The 24,443-nt window shown below is 35.6% G+C and overlaps 1 protein-coding gene and 1 long non-coding RNA gene across 2 annotated transcripts; one reads left to right on the top strand and one right to left on the bottom strand.

Moving 5' to 3' along the window:
* The first annotated feature begins 16,569 nt into the window (after window positions 1–16,569).
* Window positions 16,570–23,977, top strand: slc35d2 (solute carrier family 35 member D2). The gene is made up of 12 exons (XM_028034373.1): window positions 16,570–16,868; window positions 16,981–17,014; window positions 17,085–17,171; window positions 19,852–19,919; window positions 20,014–20,085; window positions 20,202–20,270; window positions 20,380–20,482; window positions 21,317–21,409; window positions 21,513–21,580; window positions 21,674–21,752; window positions 21,973–22,055; window positions 23,519–23,977. Exons 1-12 carry the CDS (start codon window positions 16,741–16,743, stop codon window positions 23,640–23,642), a joined length of 1,008 nt encoding a protein of 335 aa, XP_027890174.1. The 5' UTR covers window positions 16,570–16,740; the 3' UTR covers window positions 23,643–23,977.
* LOC114154898 (uncharacterized) lies at window positions 23,081–23,512 on the bottom strand. The gene is made up of 2 exons (XR_003597644.1): window positions 23,411–23,512; window positions 23,081–23,360 (listed from the first exon to the last, which is right to left on the bottom strand). It is a non-coding gene; the product is annotated as an uncharacterized LOC114154898 (long non-coding RNA).
* Window positions 23,978–24,443: the final 466 nt, after the last annotated feature.

Here is a 24,443-nt window from a genome sequence, read left to right as displayed (position 1 = left end):
CAGTTTGAAGCTCTTTCCAGTTCTTACATGTGATTTGAACCAGTGTCACGTGTTTCCATTGGAGCAACGAGATTCCCAAATGTCAAGTTGGTTCCAGTTGGACACCATGCAATACCTGGTTCTTCTGCGCGAACTGCAGCGTTATTAGTGGTGTCACCCTGTGGGCCGGTCAAACTGAAGTAACAAGCATGGCAGAAAAAGGGGCCGCAGATGAACTCCACAACCTTCTTCTACTCTTCTTCCATGTTGTGCAACACCTCCTGTTGATGATGCATGCTTGATTCCCAAAACCGATGAAATCGGACATGAGTTCTCAACATATTACCACCTCTTGGTGACATGGGAACCAAACCTGTTGTGGAGCACGAGTTCTTTCTGTGGAAACCTGCTGTTTGAGTTTCGTTACCTTTCTACTGTCTTCTTCAGTTTCAATTTCTGTTAAAATGTGAATAATCTCGCCTTTGTCAAGACTGAGATAGTAATTGTACAATGTCTTTCTTATTGCTTATCTATCTATATTCTTTAAGAGACATTGCTGTGATTTAAAACCACATTCTCCAAAAGCAGCCGTCAGTCAAGCAGAGGTAACGGGGGGATTATTTGGCGCACCAAAGTAAATCTTTACTGTTTATTTTGCAAAGCAAACATGCTGGGTTGTTATACAACTTAAGTGCACCACTGTCTTCATGTCGCAATGGCTAAGACAGAAGGAGTACCTAAAGGGCAAAACTCTTGCTTCAACGACTGGAACGTGGGAACAGAAGTCCGTCTGTGAACAAAAAATGCTTTTTTGTGTCAGTTTTGATCGCTGTCACATCATTTAGTGTGAGTTCCTGAACCAACATCTCCCTGTCTGCTGCCTTTGCTACCTTAAAAAACTCCTCCAGGGCAAAAACTTTTTTTTTCCTCCTAAATTATATTGTCCGCTTGCACGCTCAGTTAAATTGCACAACATGTGGTGAGATGTGGGAAGCTCCTACAATGAACATTGGCTCGAACGGTGTTTACCGTGACGACGAATGGTATCACCGCCAATGGAATCACTTTAGAATAGCATTGACTTGTTCTGATCTCCGAGATGTAAAGAAAGTATCAATATATCCAATAATAGTGTGTATAACTGCTTACTGTGAGTTACATTTTATGTCTTTTTGGTAGAATGCTTACTTTATATATAGTGTTTGTCCTCTTACAGATTAATTCATTGCTTGTTTGTTTGTTTGTTTTTTACACTTTTTTGTAACACTGAAATATTTTAGATCATCACAAAGATAACCTGATTTATTTATTTATTTTTAAAGCAGTTTTTAAATTATTTTTTAATTTGTAAAGAAAATAGAGTTATCCAAACCAACCATCCTGATTTCTCTATCTGGCAGCAACAATCGCCATTAAGCTGTTGAGACAACGGAAATTGAGTCTTATACATTGTTTCAGATTAATTTTCAATCATGAATAGCTTTTTAAGGGTTCTGTCACAGCACAGTAATTACATTTAAGTTTTTGACAAAGCCCTTGTAAAATCTTCATTTTGTGTTTTTGAGCTACTTAATACGGTGGCTTAAAGGTGGATGTTCTGTTTCTCTTTTTATCCTTCAGTTCTGTTTCGTGTTTTTTTTCCATTTGTGGATAAAACACTGTGGTTCACTGAAATCCCGAAGCCTTAGAAATCCCTTTGTAACTCTTTTCAGAAAAATGGATGTCAATCTTATCTGTTCTCAATGTTCTTTAGATCTCAGGTGCGAATGGCTTTTGAAGTGTTTTTGGTTACTTCACATTGACAAGCAGGTTCTATTTGAGCCAATTGTTGATTGTAGAGGTCAGGCAGGAATCAGGCCTGATCATGTCTGGTGAGGCTGAACCAAAAAAAAAAAAGAAAATTGGTTAATTACAGTTAATTTAAGACAAGGTAACAAGGTCAATTTTATTTTACTGTGAAGCTTCTTCTGGGTAACAGGCCATGTGTTATATTTCACTGTGTAGTGAAAAGGTTTTCTTTTCTCCATGAAAAATCAAAAAAAGGTTTTAAAACACCATTATTGTTGGGCATGGAAGCAAATATAAACAGTTTTTTGAGCAAGAGAAGCTCCTGTTAGCAGCAATAATTATTTAATTTTCTTTGATTGTGCTGTGAGATTAATTTATCTGCTAAATGGTGATGCATAAGTGAATTAAATTTAATAAATTGTCAACTTTCCCTTCTTTGTGTTGACATCTTGCACCTGCAAACTTACTGTTGTAGCTTTAAAGTTTTGCTGCACTTAAAAAATTCTTTAAAAACAACTCACGGTTTAGAGCTTCAAATACAATACAAAGCTTAAACATTTCCATTGCCCATCATACACGGTTAATCTCCAGTCATCCAATCACATTATTTGTTGTTGTTTTCCAAAAGCAAAACAAAAAAACTTTGCCTTTTCACTGCAGGAACATGTGTTGGAGTCATGTTCATGGAAAAACATAAATCATCTAGAAACATGCACAGCACCAATCACACGTGCTGCATTCAAAGACGTAGAACATTTGGTATCTTCCTTGCCACAAATCCTCTGCTCCTCTTGACCTCCTTCTGGCTTTTTGTTTAAACAAAAATGATTCAACGGTTTTATTTTTATTTTTCCTATATCTGTTGTTGCTGCTTGTGTACCTTTGTCAGGTAACCATGTGTCATCAATGAATCAAAAGAGAGTCGGTTGATGTGCTTTCATTAAACTTGTCCAACCCTGTCTCTGGGTAGAATTCCTGCATCAATCCGCCAGCCGCAGTTTTAATAATCCGGGTTCAGTAATAGAAGGATTTATTCTAATAAAAGACCTAAACTCCACCAATCATCACTGCTCTTCAGCCTTTTATGGCTTTCAGTTAGTGATCTAAATTAAAAAGCTTGTTTGGTTGGCCTGGAAGGGGTGTGTGTGCACATGCACGTGCACGTTCACGATCAGTTTATATAGAGCTGTAACAGAGCTTATCCCCACAGTTCCTCTGCCATCATGGATCTAAAGGTCGTCTTCCTGGTCGTCTCTCTGATGACTTTGGCCATCATCTCCACTGACGGTAAGACCTGCACCTTTCTGTGCAATTCAGACCAAAATAATCAGATAATAAATCCATTTAATCTGATTATTATTTAAAAGTATTCTTTGGAATTAGTGTAAATTGAAGTATTTGAGGTTTCTTTTTTTTTCCCAAAAGGAGCAGCTGGAAGACACTTATAAAAAATTTGTTAATGTTTCAGTCTTTTAAAGTTAAAAAAATTAAGCCTAATTTTTCTGCCTTTACAGACAAATTATATGATTCAATACCAGTTACAACATGTAAAGCTTTAACTGATATTTTTGGTCCAATTAGTCACAAGCTTCAGGCTACAACAGCACATGGCAAAACTCCAAAGCTAATTAGGATGTTTATAGATCATAACTAGATGAAACATTTTGAAGGCAGTTATACTAAGAAACAAAGTTGATTGGATTTCTTTCTTTTTTTTTCAATCAAGCAAAGCGTGTGTTGTATTTCATTTATTTTCTTTTTCTCAGCTTTCATCCCGAAATGCTGCATCAAAACAAGAAATATCCCCACTCAGAAGCTGCTGAGGCTTGAACGATGGGAGTTCCAGAGCAGTAGTGGACCATGTGACATCGATGCTCTCGTGTAAGTACGGCAAATGAGCCACCAGAGATTAATAAAGCAAAACAACAAATAAATACAGCATGCATTATGTGCTGGGCTTTAAGCTTTGTTCATCATTTATTTGCAAAACTGTAGCAACGCAGTGAGTCGTTGACTATTGTTTGGGCTTCAGTGTTCCCCATTCAGCTGGCAGTGTCTTTCACACACTAAGCGTTTTATATGCTATCTGGTGGAACAGCTGAAATAGAAAAATCTCAACTCTCTCAAATCTCATCAATCTTGTTTTTGGTTTACAGAGTGTACATAAGGGGCCAGCGGAAACCGTCATGTGCTCACCCAAAATATGAAAAATGGCTGCAGAAGCTGATCAACTGGAGAACAGAGAAAGAGAACAGACATAAGAAAAACTGAGCTGTGCAACAAATACTTTACTTTGCTTGTCCATTATGTTTCTTGTTTTTAAGAGTTTTCTTTTACAAGCTCTTTCACTTGTCTTGTTGATTAAAATACTCAGGTTCTGCTTTTACTTCAACTCTATGAGTGATGGAAATAATGTATAATTTCTGGATTTATGTACTTAAGTTAAGTATGGAGGAAATATTTTGGAACTGCAGTGTATCTACATGTTATATCACTGAATCCCTCACATCTCTCTGATTGCTTCCCAAGATGAAGATGCAAAGTTATCTAATCACCAGGCTGTATAATCATTAACATGGTCAACATAGAGCTGATAAAACCCTCAGCTCTAATTCAACATTACATTTTTGTTGTATATTAACAGCCAATATTGATCATTTTATAGGTGGGCATTGTGTATAAAGAAGAATGTTGTAATTTTGAGAGTAGGGAGGTTAGTTATGGCAGCATATGTCTAAAAATTGTTAAAGTCTGTCAATGTCTTTTTTTCACATCTTTGTTTTCTCCTGTTAAAACCTTCGAATCATATTTCTTAAAACACTTCATCTATTTAGAGCCGAAAACAGATAAATAGATGCTCTGTACATTTATAGTATAGAATATTAATGCTTCTGCTTGAATTTAAGCAGCATATATTTGATAATCATATAATCAGCTTGAAGAAATGTGCTTTAAAATGTTGCTTATTTGTTCTGTGGCATGTGTCTGCAAATCAGTAACAGTTTTTTAACTATAACTGTATATTTCAATCTTATTGTGGCACAGGATTGCTTATCAGATGCTATTGTATCCTATTGTTTTAAATTGTAGTTTATGTTTTTGCAATAAATCACAATACATCATAAAATGGCAAAGTGGTTAGTATCTTTTTGTACCTTAAAAAGGAAATCAAGTATGAGGCCAAATAAATGTGAGGCCAAAAGGCATGTTTAAACAGCTCTTCTTGTCAAGTACAACTGAAAATTAATATTTAAGATGCAAAGTTAAGCCATACCCAAAACTGTATTTTATTTTAAAATATAAATAACATTAATTTCCATATAAATGCTCCCTTACAAAAATTTGTTCATCGACCTAATAAAAAAGATAAGAGTGGTGTGTGTGTGTGTGTGTGTGCAGGAGCTTACAGCAATCACAGACAGAATGTGCCTCATGGACAATAAGATGATCCCTGCGAGCAACAAGAGCTTTCATCACAGAAGAAGACGTTGACAGTAACTCTGGAGGAGCAGCAGAGATCCACGGCGGAGGTGGAAAACTCTACTGGCAGGCAACATGAATTGTTGTGCACTCAAATTTGTCACAAATTTGGCTTCTAAAGAGTGGCGAGATGCGGTGAGCAATGCTTTATGTTACCAGGCACTCACTGTGCAGCTTTAAAATAACAAACAAACAGGATCTCACACCGAACAATTTTAATATTTCCAGCCTTTCGCTTGAGTAAATTTATTCATAAGGGGAGAAAACCTGGGATAAGAAATATAGTGGGCACCTGATATTTGTGGAGTGTAGAAACCACAACCCACAACACAAAAATAGCTGAAGTCCTCAAATACTTGAGACCCCCTCTAAAAACACTTGTAACATAGCACTAACCACCTATTTTAATACATTAAACAAAACCGAAGTGGCACTGCCACATAAGCTAAGATGTAGTTTTCCTGAGTTTGAGGACTCAGCCAATGAGAGCTGCTTTTGCAGAGGCTAACCAATAGCTTGTCAAGTAGCATTGTTTCCCAAGCTAATTTTTTTATATCTTACCCAATCCACAAATATGCACATTTTCAGAGAATATTTTAGAGTTATGTTCCACAGAAAAATTCACAAAAGGGCATGTGTCTACTGCAATGGTTATTGGGTTTCTTAGTTATATCTTATGTTGTTTTATCTTTCTGGATCTTTTTGCAACTTATTTTACTGCAGTTTATTTTATCTTATCTTTTCATATCTTATCATACTACATGTCAATACATTTTATTGCATTATATCTTGAAACATCATATTATCTTATCAAAGTTGGCATTATTGCCAATTTTCTATATATGCCAGTGATGCAGTTACAGTTGCTAGAAACTACATTTCTCACAGCATTTTTGATGCAGTGTACAATACCATTAAAAACATTTCAAAATACTAATAAACAAAGAAATACAACACAAAACCCATTGCAGTACTGACCTACAGGTTCAATCAAGAATTAAGTGATGGTATGTGCTGCAAACACATGAATATGGAGCCCTATAAGGGACATGGGGGGAAATTTTTGCTTTGCGTTACCTCGCAAAACATTTGCATTCCCTTGCAATAAGTAAATACACCCTGGTCTATTTTTTATACAGTCACATATTTCAAATATATACAAATTAAAAGCGCCTCGGTTAAAACTTGTTTATATATTCTTAACTCTTTGGTGCAAAAAACTGATTGAAAATTGATTTATTTACTGCATGTTTGTCTGTTTGTTGAGAGGTTGAGATGGAACATTTCCATCTCAACACCTTTGGAGCAGCAAAAGTCTGGATCACCTTCCCTGGGAACTCCGACTTCATTGTCTTTCTAAACTGAGAAGTATTTAGCTGCACAAACTGACTTCAAAAAGCTTTAACCAAAGCGTGTCAAACTCCAGTCCTCAAGGGCCACTGTCCTGCAGTTTTTAGGTGTGCCACAGGTACAAAAAAACGAAATGAAATGGCATAATTGACTCCTTCTTGTGTAGATAAGTTCTCCAGAGCCTTGTTAATGACCTAATTATTCTATGCAGGTGTGATGCAGCAGCGGCACATCTAAAAGTTGCAGGACAGCGGCCCTCCAAGACTGGAGTTTGACATCTCTGACTTAAACTGTGACCTCAGTAAGGTTTCAGTTTAAACTAAATGATTCAACTGTGATTTTTTTTTTTTTTTTCATATTCTTTTGTTGCCGCTGGTGTGGTGCTTGTTAGGCTGTCAGTCTGTCATCTGGCATCGACATCCAACTTGTCCAAGCTTGTCTTCATGCAGCATTCCCATATCACACGTCAGCATTAACAGTTTTATCAGTTCCAGCTCAGAAATGACACAATTTGTCCTGATAAAGATCTGCCCCCCCACACACACAATCACAGCTGCTGGCAGCAGCATATCCACACTCCACCTCATGCTGGGTGGTGTGTGTGAGGGTATGAACATGAGCGTACGTGTTGACTGTCGGTATATATACTGATGGTGTTTTATGCTCTGAAGACAGTTTCTCCTCTCTGTTACTCTGCAATCATGGATCTGAAGGTGGTGTTGGTGCTTGCCTTCCTGAGTGCTTTAGCCATCACATCCACTAATGGTAAGCCCTGCACCTTTCCTCATCAGTGGAAACACAAAGGAAACAGATCTTTGATAATCTTCGATCATTAGTCAGAAGCAATTTCTTGATTAAGTGTCAATTTGAATTTTTAGTGAATTGGTTTCCTGCTATTTTATGATTTAAAAGTAAAAACTATTAGAATGTGTTTAATACAGTTTTTTCATACTTTCACTAACTATCTTCATAAATGCCTGTTGCAGCACATAAACATTTGACTGGTATTTCTCAGTAGCCTGCAGGTTTACAACCTGCAGGCTACTGCTGCACAATGAAAAGATTTCAATCTAACTGGGAGTTTTATGAGTTTCAAAAATATCCAGAACATAATGAAGCTTATCGGAAACATCCATGTCAAAGCACTAGATATATTAAGAAAGCGTTTTTTAGTTTTGTTTATCTGAGTTTGCACAATGTGAAATTATTTTTGATGTGTTTTTTCTAACATTCTGTCATGTTTTTTTGCTTTTTTGCAGGTAGCATCCCACGCTGCTGCATCGGTACTAAAATGATTACAAGAAAATTGTTGTTGAAAGTAGATCGATGGGAGCCACAGTACAGCGATGGAATCTGTGACATCGATGCTTTGGTGTAAGTACAGCAAGTGAAAGTTTTAGAAAGTAATCAGACTACAAAGGCAAATGCATGTTTGCATGTATTATGTGCGCCGTTTCATATTTCTGCTTACATTTCAGCCTTTAATTTGGTTTCATTAATTTAATCAAATTTTCTTGTCTTTTATTCATTACTGTCTGTCTGTCTGAAGGGTCTCATCTTCCTCCTACTCTACTAATGTGTGGCTCATTCTAAATTTAAATACTATCAATAAGCAAAATATTTTTTTGATCTGTGACATTTGAGTTTCAAAGCTGCACTGTTATCCATCTTCTTCTTGTTTTTCAGAGTGCATATTAAGGGCAGGCGAAAGCCCGTCTGTGTTGACATCCGGATGCAAGCACTTCTGAGAAGGATTAAAAGACTGCAACCACAACAATCCAAGAGAATCTAAAATGTGCAAAACAGCTTGATCATTCATCCATTGTGCTTCACACAATTTGTTTTCTTATTGTGTTTGGATTGTATAACCCTCTCGGTTTTTGTATCGATTAGATATTAGATATCGATTGATATTCTCTAAAGCAGTTTACTTGGTTTAGTACAGAGGAACATTTTTAAAAGCGCTGTTCAGAATAAAGATGTGAAGTTACATATCACAGGTTTAGATCACTGCAAAATATATGAACCTTTTAAAACATTGTGCAGACAAACTCAATGGTAAACTATTATTTCTTACTATTGTTTGAAAAGTATTTCCTTTTTAAGACAATTATATTATTTGCTGTTATAGCACATATTTGTAGCTTTTTCTTTTTGTGTTAAAGCCCTACATATATTGACGTGCCTGGTAAAAAAGTAATAACTCAGATTTTTTTTGCCACATCATCTGAGACTGAAAATGTTATAAAAATGCAACTTTTAATCTGAATACCTTCATTTATTAAGAATGAAATGGGAAAAATCCGATCCCTCACTACAAGTTATACTGACAAAATAATGCAATTTAATCTTTTTTATTATTATCATAATTCACTTTTTTGGTTCATTGATTAGATTGTAATAATTCCTCACTTCCTGTTTCCTATTGGTCATTCTTTTGGTAATGCACTCATCAAAATGGAAAGACAAGAGAACATGCCATTAAAATAAATCATGTTGATCTCCATAAATCAGGAAATAAACATCAGATCAGCCATTTTGTCAAAAAAGCTAAAAGTAATGAAAAATGTGGCAAGCAAGGCTGGAAAAGAACCAAGTGAAGACGATGATAACTGAGGTAAAAAGAAAAGAAAAACATAATAAAATCACACTGAAGTTATATATATAAAGATTTTTTTACACATTTTTTGTAAGATTGGTATTAATCGTGGTGTGTGGATTATATTATAATTATTTTTCAACTAATGCTGTTGGTTTTTTACAGACTTGTTTTTATTTCCCTTAAACAATATAAAATAATAATAAAAAAAAGATTTAAAACAGTAAGAGCATTGCATAAATCATGTGTTTGATTTTGTTCTGCTGAATATCATTTGAACTGTATCTCTTTCAAGGCAGCATATTTTTGTATTATGACCGTCGGCATTTATGTGGTCAATAAAGAAAAAACTTATTAAAGTGTGACTCATGTTTAAGGTCTCCTGTGTACGCCTGCAGATATGGAAGAGAAATTACTTTTTAGCCACACCTAAACTGTCACCTCACACTGGTTTTAGAACGTTGGTTTCTTTTGTGCAAAATGTCTGAGTCAAAACTTTCACTTTCTCTGACTGCTGCAGGAACTTTAGTCAGAAGTAATTCATTATAAGTAGAATCACAACTACTTATGACTAACTACATTATTTTGAATCATCTTAACCAGCAATATGTATAATTAAACTGTAATAAAGTAAATGTGATACCCCCTTCTTTAATCTGAATTGTTGGTAACTAACATGAAGCACTCAAGGCCCATGAGACAGTATTGATAAAGCCAATCATGATGACATGTGGGGTTCCTCAAGGCTCCGTTCTCAGTCCACTTATACTCAGCACCTACAGGTAAGCCCAAAAATGATTCCCATCCCTGTTACATTTAAATTTAAAACTATTTTCATTCAACCAAAAATTGTTTTTGCAATTACAGATGAGACAAGAACCTCTCAAAAGACAGTTCTCTACATTAGTTGTAAAGTTGGCAGTAATGTTGCCTTGCAGTGAGAATGACTTGGGTTCAAATTCGACTTTTGCTTTTTCTGAATGAAGTTTGCATGCTCTCTCCATGCATTATTAGCATTATTACACTTTTCTTTAATTGTATCTTCACAATCCTAAATTGCCTCTTGCAGGAATGGTGCTACACAAATGAGCTTGCCTTATCATTTTTGCCTACACTTCTGCATGTGAGTAATCTGTGAGTACCTCTGAACACATTGTCCCAGTTGTTTGAACGTTTTGATGTTTTGTTTTGGTTTTTTTATGGTTGGCTGTCTGTCGCCTATTTTGTCTTGCCTAATCCCTCAGAGAGAGATGAGTTGACACACACAGCAAACGCCCTTACATTCTTCTGGGAAGCTTCATTGAGCTTATTTGTAGAAGTTAATAACGTGCATTCCTCTCCAAGTGATTCACTGACGAAAAATACACAGAGAGAAAGAGATAAAGAAAATCTCGTTGATGCCAACGGCTATGTTTTAGGTGCTCCGAGTTATACGGTTTTACTTTTACAGTTTTGCCTCAGCCTCACTGCTAAGCAGCACATTTTAAAGCTTCGTTTGTTCTTCCTGTCATTGCTTTAATGTTTTACTTTTAGATCTAGGTGAATTCATGCAATTGCGCTTTGGTTGTCAAAGCATTTGCTTGTGTGAATTTGCATATTTTTTTCTACATCAACAGATCAGACTTTTCACCCACAAGAGCAGTTTCTCATTAAGTACCATTCAAAGATTCTTTGCAGTCCATAAAAAGGTCACAGATGACATCCAGGTTCCTTCAAAAGTATTTCTATGACCTTGCCAATCGTTCGGGCAAAAATGCATTATTTTTATATCTGATTCAATTCAATTAGAAAGTATTTTATGAATATCAAAGGAAAATTAAATGTTTTTGTCAGTCTAAACCAAATTTACCAACTATGGGGTCGAGAGGCACGGTGCAACTAGTGCTTTTTTTACAGAGGCAAAGACTAAAATAACACATTTTCCTTTCACTGTTGCATATCCATAAAAAGTTTATTTATTTAACAGTGAGACTTTGTTGTTTGCTATTTTTTAGAGGCTTTCAGTGAAGAACTGCTGGACTCAATTAAGCAAGAATACACAGGATGGCATTTGTACAAAAACAATCCATTTTTTATTTGTTTTATGTAGTATTTGTATTTTCTTAGTAACTTGAAATATTTTTGTCATTCGCTAAATTAACAGAAATAAACTGTGTGACTGAGACTTTGAAATGAACCTTTTGAGCATTATTCCTTTTCACATAGATACACCTATGTGGTTGGAATGAATTGAATCGTTATAAATTCATTTCAATTTAACTGCATTCGATACAAAATTGTAAAGTTCTGTAAAGTGCCTTTAAGTTGTACATCCCATGAATTGAATTGTAGTTGTATAAATAAACCAAGCTGTTCATCATGTAGAAGCTGTTGGCTTTTTGTCTCAGACAACATGCAAAAAAAAACCGTGTGATTTATGTCTTTTCAGTCAAAAGGTGAAGCTACTTACGAAAGCGTTTCACAGCTAATGAATTGTCACTTTAAGGAAAAAGCTAGGAGAAAATTCATTTTTTAATCATATTTGATGATAGACGCTCTTTACCTCAATACACATAATGGACTATCAGGTCATATAAGGTTTCTTAATTCACTTAAATCAACCTGAATGTCTTCAGAGTTCAGAGTCTGATTCCTCTTTACCTCCCTCTTGTAAGACACTTTCATTTCCTTTGTAAAATTAACTCAGTGTGTGTAGATGTAGCCAGACATCAAACAGCGTTGTGTTACATCAAGTAGCATTCAAAGGAACCAAAACACATGCACATACATGTAAAAACAGGTCACAGTTGTGAACACCTGAACACCTTTTCACAGCTTTAATCCCCAGTCATTAGTCTTCAGGCTTCGATCCATCAGCAGGTTGACTGTCACAAAGTTTTGGCTCATCTCATGAGAAAAGCTCAAAGAAATATTTGGATTAATTGATTCAAGCAGGATCCGTTTAGTTGAAAAAGGTGTTTAGATTAGTTTGGAAGTAAAAGAAAGGATTTGTGTAAACATCCAGCTGCTGCAATCTGAAGAAATTGTGTTTCAGATTGTGCTGTGACTTTTATAAAGCTCTGAGTTTTTGTTGCTGTCATTTAAAAGAAAACCCCTTTGAACCCACAGGCCAAATTACACCCTCTTCTCAAAGTTAAAGTCCTGACTTGAATCTGATAGAGAATCGGTGGGAAGGACAGATTAGGGTGATGATTAGGGCCTTCCAACCCCACAGGCTTGGAGTTCATCACCAAAGATAAATGATCGAAATACTGGAGAAAACATTCAAAGTCCTGGTCAGAAATTATAAGCAGGCATTAGTTGCTACAATGCCCATTCCATTTATCATTCAGGAAGATAGGAGTAATAGTTTAAAATGCCATTTTTTTCTATAAAATGTAGGAAAAAAAACATATTTATTTCAAAATGTGTACTCCATTTATTTATTTTCCTATCCTTTGAGAGATGCTTGTCCTATTTCCTATCAGAAATAAACTTTGTGATTCAATGAAAATGACTTCAAATGTAAATCTAAGAGTGTATGAATAATTTTGGCTTTAACTGTAGTTGGTAGAGCCAAGAAAGATCCTGTGAAGACCGAGACTTGTGCTGTAGCACCATCTTGTGGAGAAAATTGTAAGTACATTGAGTTAAAACTATGTGATGGCTAAATTGCTCATTCACCGTCACGTTAGTTTAAAGTTCACTCCTCTGCAGCCATATCATCCCACAATTAGAGTTTAACAACATACACACTGGGCCTCTGTAAGAAGGGTTTACTTTATGAATTAAATAATTTTCTCAATCTGTATGTACCTTCTCATGCCGTCTGTTATCAGGAAGTTTTGAGTATCATGTCTAGGGTTAGAAAAAAGTGTGTTGGTGAGTGAGCGTTCTCATTTCAGGTACCTAAATTCTGTTGCAATTTTGTAACAATCTGTCTCTGGATGTAAGACAGACATTCTCTGTAGATGGTTTCAAGCAAAGCTAAAGGCCCACTTGTTTTCCATTTGTTATGTGAGTTGCATTGAAGCATTTTTCATTTCTGTTAACTGTTTGCAAAGCCCTTTGATTGAAAGTGCTTATAAATAAATTATAGTTATTATTATTGATGAGCTCCAGCAAGTGGAGAGTAATAAAGCTACAATAAACATCTTCAGAATGTTCTTGATTCCATTTTTTGTGAAATATAATTTTTACACTGAACCTAAGGAGTTCCCCCACTAAAAATAAGCTACTATAAGTAAATATCAGCACAACTTAATGTAGTATTATTATCACTATCATACAAAATAAGGTCACACACATTCATAAAAACAGAATTTGCCTTAGGTTAATTTATTAGGCATATTTTCATGCCAGATATACACTAACTAAAAGCATTTGTGTTTTACGTTAGGCTGTGGCTATCTATATGCAAATGGTGTTTTATCTTCTAAAGGAAGAATAATAGAACTCACTCAAGCAAATCACTCATGCTTTGCCTATTTGCTCAGCAGTGCGCAACTTCTGCTCACAGTGTTTAACTTTGCACAGCTGCCGTAAAGCTTTTCAGCCTAAAGGTGATGTAGAATGACACATATGACTTGGTTAAGAACATAAACAGTGGGAAAAAAAAAAAAAACTTTTAAAACCGTATCCTTAGTAGAGAATGACAAAATAAAATAGCTTGGGACTTTTTACCAATGAAAATGTTTATGTCATGTTTATTTAAGACATAACTTTCTGTATAATCTAAAATTCATGTCAGGAAGAAAAAAGGAGTACGATGAAACATGCAGCTTTGCAGTTTAGTTTGGTTTCCCATAAAGTGAAACAAGGGCATGTTGCTGCTTGACAGATCATACTTATTCAAAATATCTCTGTTGAAATCAGCAGTGCAGTTGTAGACCGATTCTTATCGGCATAAAGATGGATTATCTTGGATTAGATTTAAATCTCATGCACAATCGATTCCTTGTTGCTTGTCATTTTTCATGTTAGTAACAGAATAGAAAGAGGAAAACTTTTCTAACCAAACATAGATAGATCAATAAAACAATATTTACTGAAGTATCAAATGGTATATTTACACAGATATGGACATCTTTATATGTATTCATTCGCGCAAAACACACCCACACCCCCACGCACCTATTACTCATTCTATGCAAACACACAGCTGCACTTTTAACAGGGTGTAACAGGTTTTATTTGGATACTGTGTTAAACTTTCTTTTAGCTTCTTTTAGACTTGACTGTCTGGCCATATTATTTGAATTTTTTCTGTAATAGAAAAGTAGTTTTACTCCACAAAAATAATCAATGTTAAAGATAAATTTCTGTTATTTATGATGATTTTCCACTTATAAGTACTGAAAACATAACCTTTAAAATTGGAATATATATCATACCAATAAAAAACTTTTCTCCATCCATTTTATTCTGCTTATCCCCATCCATTTTTGTGGGGGTAGCAGCGTAAAAAGGGAGGCCCACAGTTTGCTCTCCCCAGCCACTTATTCCAGCTCCTCCTGGGGAATCCCAAGGCGTTCCCAGGTGTAACAACTCGGTGTATAAAGTGCTTCATAAATAAACTTGGTATGGTATTTTCTGCTCTGGAGACATTCACTGAAATGAGGTTCTGCATTGTGGAAAACTTCAACTTTTCTAAATGTTATTAAAGATGGAAATTTATTAGGTTAGCTTAAATTTTGGAAACAGCATGGCTCTCTTTTCCTCCTGTTAGCCGGGTCCCGAGCGGATGCCGTCACGGCTGGAAAAACAGACGGCGAGGCTCAATGACGTCACAGAGATACAGAGTTTAATTCAATAGAAAACACCGTATGAATTTAACAAGAAAACTTCAGAGTACAAAGAAGTACATTCTTTACCTGAGACAAAAGAATTAAAAGAACAAAGGATCCTTTGGAGACAGCTGTTGCTTAAAAGCAGAACAGGGCAGCTATCTGAATTCTTATTGTTGCGCATTCCCTTTTTCTAGTGAAGGCGTTTCTCTTTGTTAATATATGCAAATAGGGCGTACCTCTGTTTTGACCAACCAAGAGCTACCTTGGAAAAAAACTTAGACCTTCCCCTGAGTTTTAATGACAAATATCAAGAGTCATTTTAGTTATTAAAGTTATAAGTTATTTTCACAAAACCTATCTTGCTCCTCTGCAGTCAGCTTCTCCAAAGATTTGACCCTTTGCTTTATCACAAACAATAATGAGATAGAAGTCTTTTTCAACCTGTAAAACATAACATTTAAATCATTCTCTTTTGATTCCGATATTGTCATAGTTAGTACATTTTCAAATACATTCGATTTACTAGATTAGTACTTGTAGCTTGGGTAATATACTTTAATCTAACACACTATTGCTACCAATATTAAAAAGGTATATCAGAAATTAAACCTTAAGTGTTCCCAAAATTCCTCAGTTGTGATCAACTCCAGATGCAACTCTGAGCTCCTGGGAAACCCCCAACCTCTGACCTGTGAGCCGGGGAAGATATTCTTTATGGCCTACTAATTTAAAGCCTTTCAAGAGCATAGTGTTTTATGGCTGCTCTAAGTTACAGCCTTGCCAGGAGAATGTTTATCTCTGATCGTTTACCTTGCATCAGCTTGTCCAAATAGGAATGTTGATCTACTTAAACGCACATGGCATTAGCTTAACTATATTAAACAATCAAAAATAGCCATATTTCCTTAACAATGTTTAAATCCAATCCCTAAAATTTATAATTTGTTCATTAAAAAGTGCCCTGCAGAAAGCTTTCAGAATTAACTTTGCAAATCTCTGGGTAAAGAGGAACAAAATTCTCATTTTTAAGGAAGTAATAATTTTTTTTTTTCATACAAGTTGCATGACCAGGGCTTCCTGAAACATTTGAAATCACTTTGCATCAATCTGATGGTTGACTAATCTAAATAACAGATTAAAAACAGTAAATAGTTTTGTTGTTGAGCTTGTAGGACTATTTATTCAATACATTAGCAGAAAAAGATTTTTTCTAACACTGGGAGTGTTAGAAACTCCCAGTGTTAGAAAGATTTTGCTTATTTTGTCAAAAATATAGTTTTCGATAAAACTGCAGCTCTGAAATTAACTCGATTAAAGATTTTAATCGAAACCCACTACTGATAAATATATAAATCAAGTGGCTGGCAAACATACCCAACATACCTAATTTTTGAGTATTTATCGGATAAACTTGGGTTTTATTAATGTCCTGTTCATTCAATTTTTTTACATATGTGTCAGTGATTTACTTAGGAAACAACCGCCCTTAATTCCGACAAACCGCATGAGTCTGAGTTGTACTATTAGCTCGTTTATAATCCTCGGTGACTCCCGCCTCTGAATTGTGTAACAGTGTGAGCACCGCCCACCTGCTCTCTCCCCTTTCGGATGTGGCCAATGTTTTCCAGGAAATGAACAACTGAAACCACTCCACGAATCACTCAAACTCCAGCGACGACAAGTTCAGTTTACAACTGTAGCAGTTGTTAATTGTTAACGGTGTCTCTTTCTCTTTCTCTTTTTTTTTTTTTTTTTATTATTTTATTATTTTATAACATGTCTGCGGAGGTCTGCAGGGAAACAGCGGAACATCCCAGACTCCTGAAGCTGTCATCCGCCCTGTTTTACGCCGGTAGTTCGTTTCTGATCACCGTGGTAAACAAAACCGTGCTGACCAGCTTCAGGTGGGGTTTTTTTGTTGTTGTTGTTGTCCTGTCATCGAGTCACGGTGCCACACAGGAAATTTGTTCGGCGAAAGTATTTACTCTGTAACATGTACTATTTGTGACTCTGCAGATTTCCCTCCTACCTGTTCCTGGGAATTGGACAGGTAAGTTGTGCAGGTGTCCGTGTGATTCATTTCTCTTCAGTGCAACAAAGTGATGTTTCTCTCTGTTTAGATGATCACTACGATTGTCGTCCTTTATTTGGCCAAAAAAAGCAACACGGTGAAGTTCCCAGACTTTGACAGGAGCGTTGTCTTAAAAGTAAGAGCTTTTCCTCTTTTTCTAGGTTTTACTTTAAAGCTAATTTCACATTATTCAAACCTGTCCAACTCACTTTAGATGCAGGCTTACGGCCGCAAACTTTAACCAACACAAAGTAGCAGGAGGAGTTTTATTATTACAGTTTTTCTTGATTGCTTTCCAGCAGTTGTCCACTCAAACTGAGTATCACTCACCATCAAAGTGACACATTTTGCTTGCAGAAGCCTCAAAACATTTAAAATATGAAACAAAAGCAAATATTGGCTTCAAACCACACAACTGGCAACCAAGAGTATGAGCTGTCCCGGTCAGTCATTACATAATGGACAACAAAATGCAACCATCGGTTCGCCACTACTTGTCGTTGTAGCTTATTACATCCCTTTCATGCCGGTGCCTTTGGCACTTTTTCCTTCTTGTAAAAGATTGGACCCAGAATCAGAGATGCTTTGATGCAGTTTGTATCGATTCCCTGACATTTTTATCAAACTGTGGCTGAAAACTCAAATGTCACAGACAAAACTGTAAATGCAAACCAAAATAAAATCTATTGTGGAATAAAAAAAACTCTCTCTATTGACTGAGTGGTTCCCAGTTTCCTTAAGTCAATAAGAAAAACTGGAACTCTATGTTTGTTTTCTCCCCTTGGAAGTCATCAAGAATATTACAACTTTACAGCTTTATTTTTTTTTCTACTTTTTACTCTCTCAATCTCTTAAGAAGTTTAATCTTCAACCAAATATTCAGCAACTCTGAGGATTTTAAACCATTAAAATGTCAGTTAATTTACGTCATGTTGTAATTTACAGTCATGTGAAAAAGTCTGGTGAACTGACTCAGATTTCATAATAATTCAACATACTTTCAACTAAAAAAGACAACAGTAGAATGTCTTTTAATTCCTAGGATCATCCAAGTTTCTGAAGAAAGGTTTTTGTGAAACAATATTTACAGTCTGTGGAAGAATTTGGGTGCTCTTGTGATTTTGCTCATTTGACAGCATTTAACGTAACAAAACTGATTGCATGCAACATCAATTTGGCCTTGAACTTTATAGACAAGAGTGTCAAATCATGAGAAAAGTATTTAATAGTGGCCAGTTACAAATTTTGCTTCTCTTTGTGATATCAGAGGGTTAACAAACCAACTCAGGAGAGACCTGAAACAAAGATTATTCAGTGTCGTGGTTCAGGAGAAGGTTCGTAATCTCAGAGATTAAATTTAAACTGTCCGTTTCAACAAATGCAATCAGGAAGTGGCAGACCACAGGCACAGATGCTGTTAAACTCAGGTCTGGAGGGTCAGGAAACGTCCAGGAGCAGCAGCGGGCTAATAGTTCCAGATAACCCACAGATCACCTCCAAAGACCTGCGAGAACATTTTGTGTCAGATGCTGCTCATTCAGACAAGCCGAATTCGTCCTGGAGCAAATTGATGAGACACAAATACAGTATGTTTTGGTCATAACAGAAAGGTGGATGTGGTGGATGTCCCGTCACGCTGTGAGGCTGTGTGGTTAGTTCAGGGATTGGGTCCCCTGTTGAAGTCGAGGATGGGATGTCATAAACCCAGTATCAATATATTCTTCAGGATAATGTACAATCATCATTCACAAAATTGAAATTTTGAGGCATTTTCCCTCAGGAAAAAAACAAGACATGTTTAGAGCTGCTAATGTTGCACAAAAGCACGAGTGGGAATAAAAATAGCAATAGGTATTTTGTTCCATATAACACAGTATGAGGGTAGCCGGTAAACCTTTTATGGATGCAAACGCGACTAAAAACCCACCTGTTTAGGATCGTATTTGAAACGTAATCAGTTACAAATTTATTGATGGAACTTGACTTAATGTCGTGTTTTGATTGTTGATTCTATGTTGCATTGTGTTTCTGTGTTTGATATGATGTAAAGCACTTTGAAATGCCTTGCTGCTGAAATGTGCTATACAAATAAAATTTGATTGATTGATTGAAAAGCAACATAGTTTAGATTTTTGATAAGTTGATGGATATCTTTTCTACCTTGAAATGTTGAGATTCTAAAGAAAATATTTTCTGACCTGATTTAAGACAAATGGACCTAAAAATATATTACTGCTTCTTTGAGTCATTCTGCTGAGAATTAAATGCAATTGTACCATATAAAAAAAACTGAAAAATCTGCTAAAACATGCATTTGTTATATGTTGGTCTTTAAAAAAAAACATTTGTTGTGTATGTATCTTTTTAGCCAGTGTTATTAAACGGCACTTTCTCTTTGGACAGGTTGTAGACCTTTGCTCTTGAGTCTTTTACAATAAGCACGTTAAAGTCTTTCTGATTTCTTAGGATACATCTCTTGATTAAAACAATTAAATACTGAAAAAGGATTAGGAGAATATTTTAAATACTTGTTAGATCACATAATGCTAATATCACTTATGGAAAATCACAAAAAGGGGGGGAGGAGGGTTAAAATTGGCCTTGGATATGGAAGACGCTCCAGTGATGTTTCCTGCTGAGGTTAAGAGGTCGTTTCATCTGGGGAAGTCTTTAATAACTTTTTGTTTTAGTGAAATGCTGTTGTGGACGTCTATACCTCGTTATCCAGCTGTATTGGTGCTTCTTAGTAAAAAATAAAAACACACCACTTTATACTATGTTTAAATGCTTTAATCTTGTTTTTTTATTTTTTACAGATTTTCCCTCTGCCGTTGCTGTATGTTGGAAACCATGTAACAGGACTGGCAAGCACCAAAAAGCTCAGGTTTTAATCCATCCTCCTTGAAGAATGCCTTTTATATTTTTATGTTTATTGGATTTTGGCACACAGTGGTCACTCTTAAACACCTCTTTTTCAGTTTACCCATGTTTACAGTGTTACGGAAATTCACTATATTGATGACAATGATCTTGGAAGCTTATTTATTAAGGTGAGACACAAACCTTTGGACAGGAAACAATATATATTTTAAAACTGATTAGTTGTGTTACAAGAGGCTTGTTTTTGTTTTTCTTCAGCCTCTTGTTTGTTTTTTTGCTTTCTCAGAAAAACATTTTCTAGACATTTAATTTGCAGTGTTGTGACGATAGTCTTTGGGGCCATGGTAGCTGCAAGGTACAGACTTCCTCTCATATAATTTATTTGTTTTACAGATTAAATGTTTGTAATCTGGTTGTGGTGCAGATTGTTGGATTTTTCTTACTTTTCTTTTTGTCCGTGTTAGTTCCGACCTGGCCTTTGACGTGGAGGCCTACACTTTCATTCTGCTGAACGACGCCTTCACTGCAGCCACTGGTGTTTACACCAAAAAGAAACTTGGTGATCAGGTACCATTTACCACACAGCCTGCATGGTATTGATTCAGTTAATATCTGTGTGTATTATTTTAAGTTATACTATATACTAACACATTTACTTGATTAAAAAGATTTTTAAATAGGCAAAAGTTTTAAACTAACTTTAATTTCATTAGACATTTGCTTAGAAAGAGCCAAATTCTCTTCTAAGCTTTAAAAATAGTCTTGATTTTTGGTTTTCTATGGGTTTTGAAGGTCTATCCATTTTTTTCTTTGGACTTTGGCTGCTTTTCTGTTCATTTTTCAATCACTTGTTACATCTGACTGTGACTGTGAATTGAGCAGTGTTCAAAAAAGCAATATCCAAAGCAGATGAATAGTATCCGAAAATTATGACTTTAAAAATAAATGGGGAAAAAATCCCAGAAAAACCTGACAAATCCATCGTTCTTCAGCTCATCATTGTCTTTGCGTTAACGGTTCCAAATCTGTTCTACATGGTACGGAAAATTTCTGATTTCATTGCTGCAAAAAAGATTTGTCCATAGATTACAAAGAGAAGTATACTGTACATATTTTTTTACTTGCCAATTTTTATTAAAAGGAGAATAAAATGTTCTTGTTTTTTCTTAAGATTTATTCAAAGTTGATTGTCTCATTCTCTTTTTGGTGATTCCTGCATTATTTTCAATCAGGAACAAATGTTTTAGTGAAATAAAAATTGTTTTACATCTAAATCTGCCAGTTGTATGAATAAATTTGGGATTAACTGTATTTGACAAAAGTTGTCAAATAAAGTTAAGTTAGCCGCATGTTAAAAACTAAATTTTCAATCACCTCATCTTTCCTTCTGTTTGTGCACAGAGCCTTGGGAAGTACGGCGTCTTATTTTACAATTCGCTCATCATCGTCCTCCCCACTCTCTTGGCCAGTGCTTTCACTGGAGATTTAACCAAGGTACAAAACAATACTATTGATTAGTTGCATTTGTAACCCAAAATTGAGAGGTTTTTTGTTTTATTTTTTCTTATTTTTCCGCTGTTTGTGCTTTCATCCCCAGGCTCTCTTATTTGAAGACTGGAGCAATGTTGCATTTATGTTATGCTTCCTTCTGTCCTGCTTCATGGGGTATGTTACAGCAACAAAATCCAACATATTCAGTCACAGTCAGTCCATTGCTGCATTGATAAACTCGTAAACTTGTCTGTTTTTTTTCATCAGATTTGTATTGATGTACTCAATAGTCCTCTGCAGCTTTTATAACTCAGCACTTACAACTACGGTTGTAGGGGCCATAAAGGTAAGAGCAAGCTAATGAGAAGTTTTTGAAAGAATGAAACGATTTCACACAGAGCAGGAAACTGAGATCTCAACCATTTCATCATTTCATCTTCAGTCTCAAGCAGGAGCTCAACTTCCCAGTTCTCCAGGCTTTTCATGTTTACTGTGAAATGAAAGAAAGAAAACGTTTTGCAGGTTTTGTTTTGATTGATCGGTTGTCATTTGATCTCCCTCCTCAGAATGTGGCCGTAGCTTACATCGGCATTTTTGTGGGTGGAGACTACATGTTCTCATGGATTAACTTCCTCGGCCTCAGCATTTGGTGAGAATTTTACCATGGCTTCGTTTTTCTATTGGTGTCATAATTCACATCAATAGAAATAGAATACCATATGAAGCATAAGCTTTTACTCAAACAAATTAAGTTGTCTTTCAGTCAAATCTGCATAAATGAAATCTTTTACACATATTTTCTGGATTTATCTTGGCAAAGGTCACTTTTCCACACTCAATTTCTCAAATTTACGTTGCAGTTTTCATAACAATTTGGAAATCTGAGAGAAGAACATTTGCAAAAAAAAAGTTTTATTCTCTGCAGGTCCCACAAACCATTGCACAAATCATTACACAACACACAGCTCAAGTTGGCTTTCAATTTGGCAAACTGATGAAGGGCTCCTTTAATTGTTTTTCTTGTTTGTTGGTTTGTTTTTTGCTGACTCAGATCAGCTCCCTGTGCAAAATCTGCATTGCGTAGATCACACAGAATATTTTCTTTAAAGCAGAATTTACCATGTTTAAGAACCGCATCTTGCATGTTAGAACTCTGTTCTGGACGTGTCCACAAGATCCAACATGGTCAACTTTAAAGCAGTTGCTGGCCATCAAAATGAAAAAGAAAAAACACATTTTATTGGGACATTTTTGCGCATTTACCTAATCAACAGAAAAACTATATTTTTAATGAAATGAACACAATGGTCTGAGTTTGTGAAAATGGATCTCAACCTAAATTTCTGCTTTTCTTTTTTATGCCCTGTCCAACAGAGTGACACAGAATCGTTGTCTGAGCCCAACAGATTTATTTTTCACAAGCGGAGCCATGATGCTCCACTTGATATATATGTATGTGAAACTTAACTAGATTTTTTTTCAAATCTAATGGACACAGAGACAAAAAGAAAGGAGAAAAGAAAAAGACAAAGGTGGGGAAAAGTGTTAAGGGAAAGAAGATAAAAGTAGAGAAAACACCTTGGAAGTCTGTTTCTAGTCCTTCAGAAAGAAAACAAAACAAAATCGAGAAACCACATTCCAAACATATATGTGTATCATTTTTACTATTATATATGCATAAGCTGTTTGTTGTTCTGGTTTCTTCTCACTGAGAAGTACACCACACAAGTTAGAGGCAACCCAATGTAAATAGAATCTGTACCATTCTCAAATAGAGATGAAGAGCTGCATAAACACCCTGGTCTGGAGCACAAAAAGCCCTTTTGGACTTTAGAATGAGCAGACAAATAACAGCTGTTCTCAATCAGTAACTCAACAACCAGACTGATCCATGAGTTTGAATTAAAATTGAGGATAAATATTATTTGGATATGAATAAACATAAAAAAAACCCCTGCTGTATAATATTCTGGAAACTCGAGCATTTTCTCTACTCGTCTGGACCTGGAAAAGTCATTTTCATACTTTTCAAGGCTGCGTAGGGACTTTATGCAATTCACTCTACAGAAAATGTTCGTATCATTTTACTCCAACTTGTCATTTTCTTTGCAGCATGTCAGGAGGAATAGTCTACTCATACCTCACCTTCAACAGCAGCCAACCACCCGGAAATAATGCAGAAGGAACTCAAGAGCAGAAGATTCTCATTTCTGAGGATTTATCAAGGAAGGACTGAGAAAAAGAGGAAAACTTCAGCCACCAGGTGGCCTTATCCTGCTTCATATTGAAGCATTTCATTAATTCACCACTTTATTGTGTCTCTCGTTTTATACTATGAACAGGCCTATTAACATTCATTCCTAGCTATTTAATTCAGATTTTAAGCCGACACCAAATAAACAAAAATTCCCACAATCACGTCTGTCGGATTCATTGAATGTTTATTGATGATCAACAATGAGATAACAGTGTGGACAGCCTGTCGAGAGTAAATAAAAACATCTACCAGCAAGCAGGATCACCCTATACTGTCAAACATGAACACTGCTGAAGGATGTTAGAAGCAAAAAAGAAACTAAAATTAAACTTCAAAGCTTTCTGTAAATAGTGTGCATACTCATTTTATCTTCTAAAGAACACTATATTTATATATATATATATTAAATGCCTTAATTTACTCAAACCACAAAACAGACTAAGGGGTTGAAGCTCTTCCAAATATATTATCATTGGGCTCATTAAATCATTTGGATTTTTCTTCTTTTGGATTATTATTTTTGCCTCTTTAAAGGATAATTTGCAAACCAGATTGAAAGAGCACAGCTATCTAACCAAACAGAGGCAGAACATCAGTGAGGGGCTTCGTACAGTGTTAAACGATGTAGTGTCACGTTGATAAAATTACAACAAAAAAAAAAAAAAGAGGGGAAAGCAAATCCAAACCCAACCAGCAACACTCAAATCAGTTTATGAAAATAAAAACCATTTCCAGAACAAACAGTGAATCAAATCTTTACTGCATTGCAAGCTTAATCCG

The sequence above is a fragment of the Xiphophorus couchianus genome, chromosome 12, assembly GCF_001444195.1.
Source record: "Xiphophorus couchianus chromosome 12, X_couchianus-1.0, whole genome shotgun sequence".
In the NCBI taxonomy this organism is placed as follows: Eukaryota; Metazoa; Chordata; class Actinopteri; order Cyprinodontiformes; family Poeciliidae; genus Xiphophorus; species Xiphophorus couchianus.
Note: the sequence above shows the minus strand (reverse complement) of the source record. Positions and strands in the feature narration are given on the sequence as shown.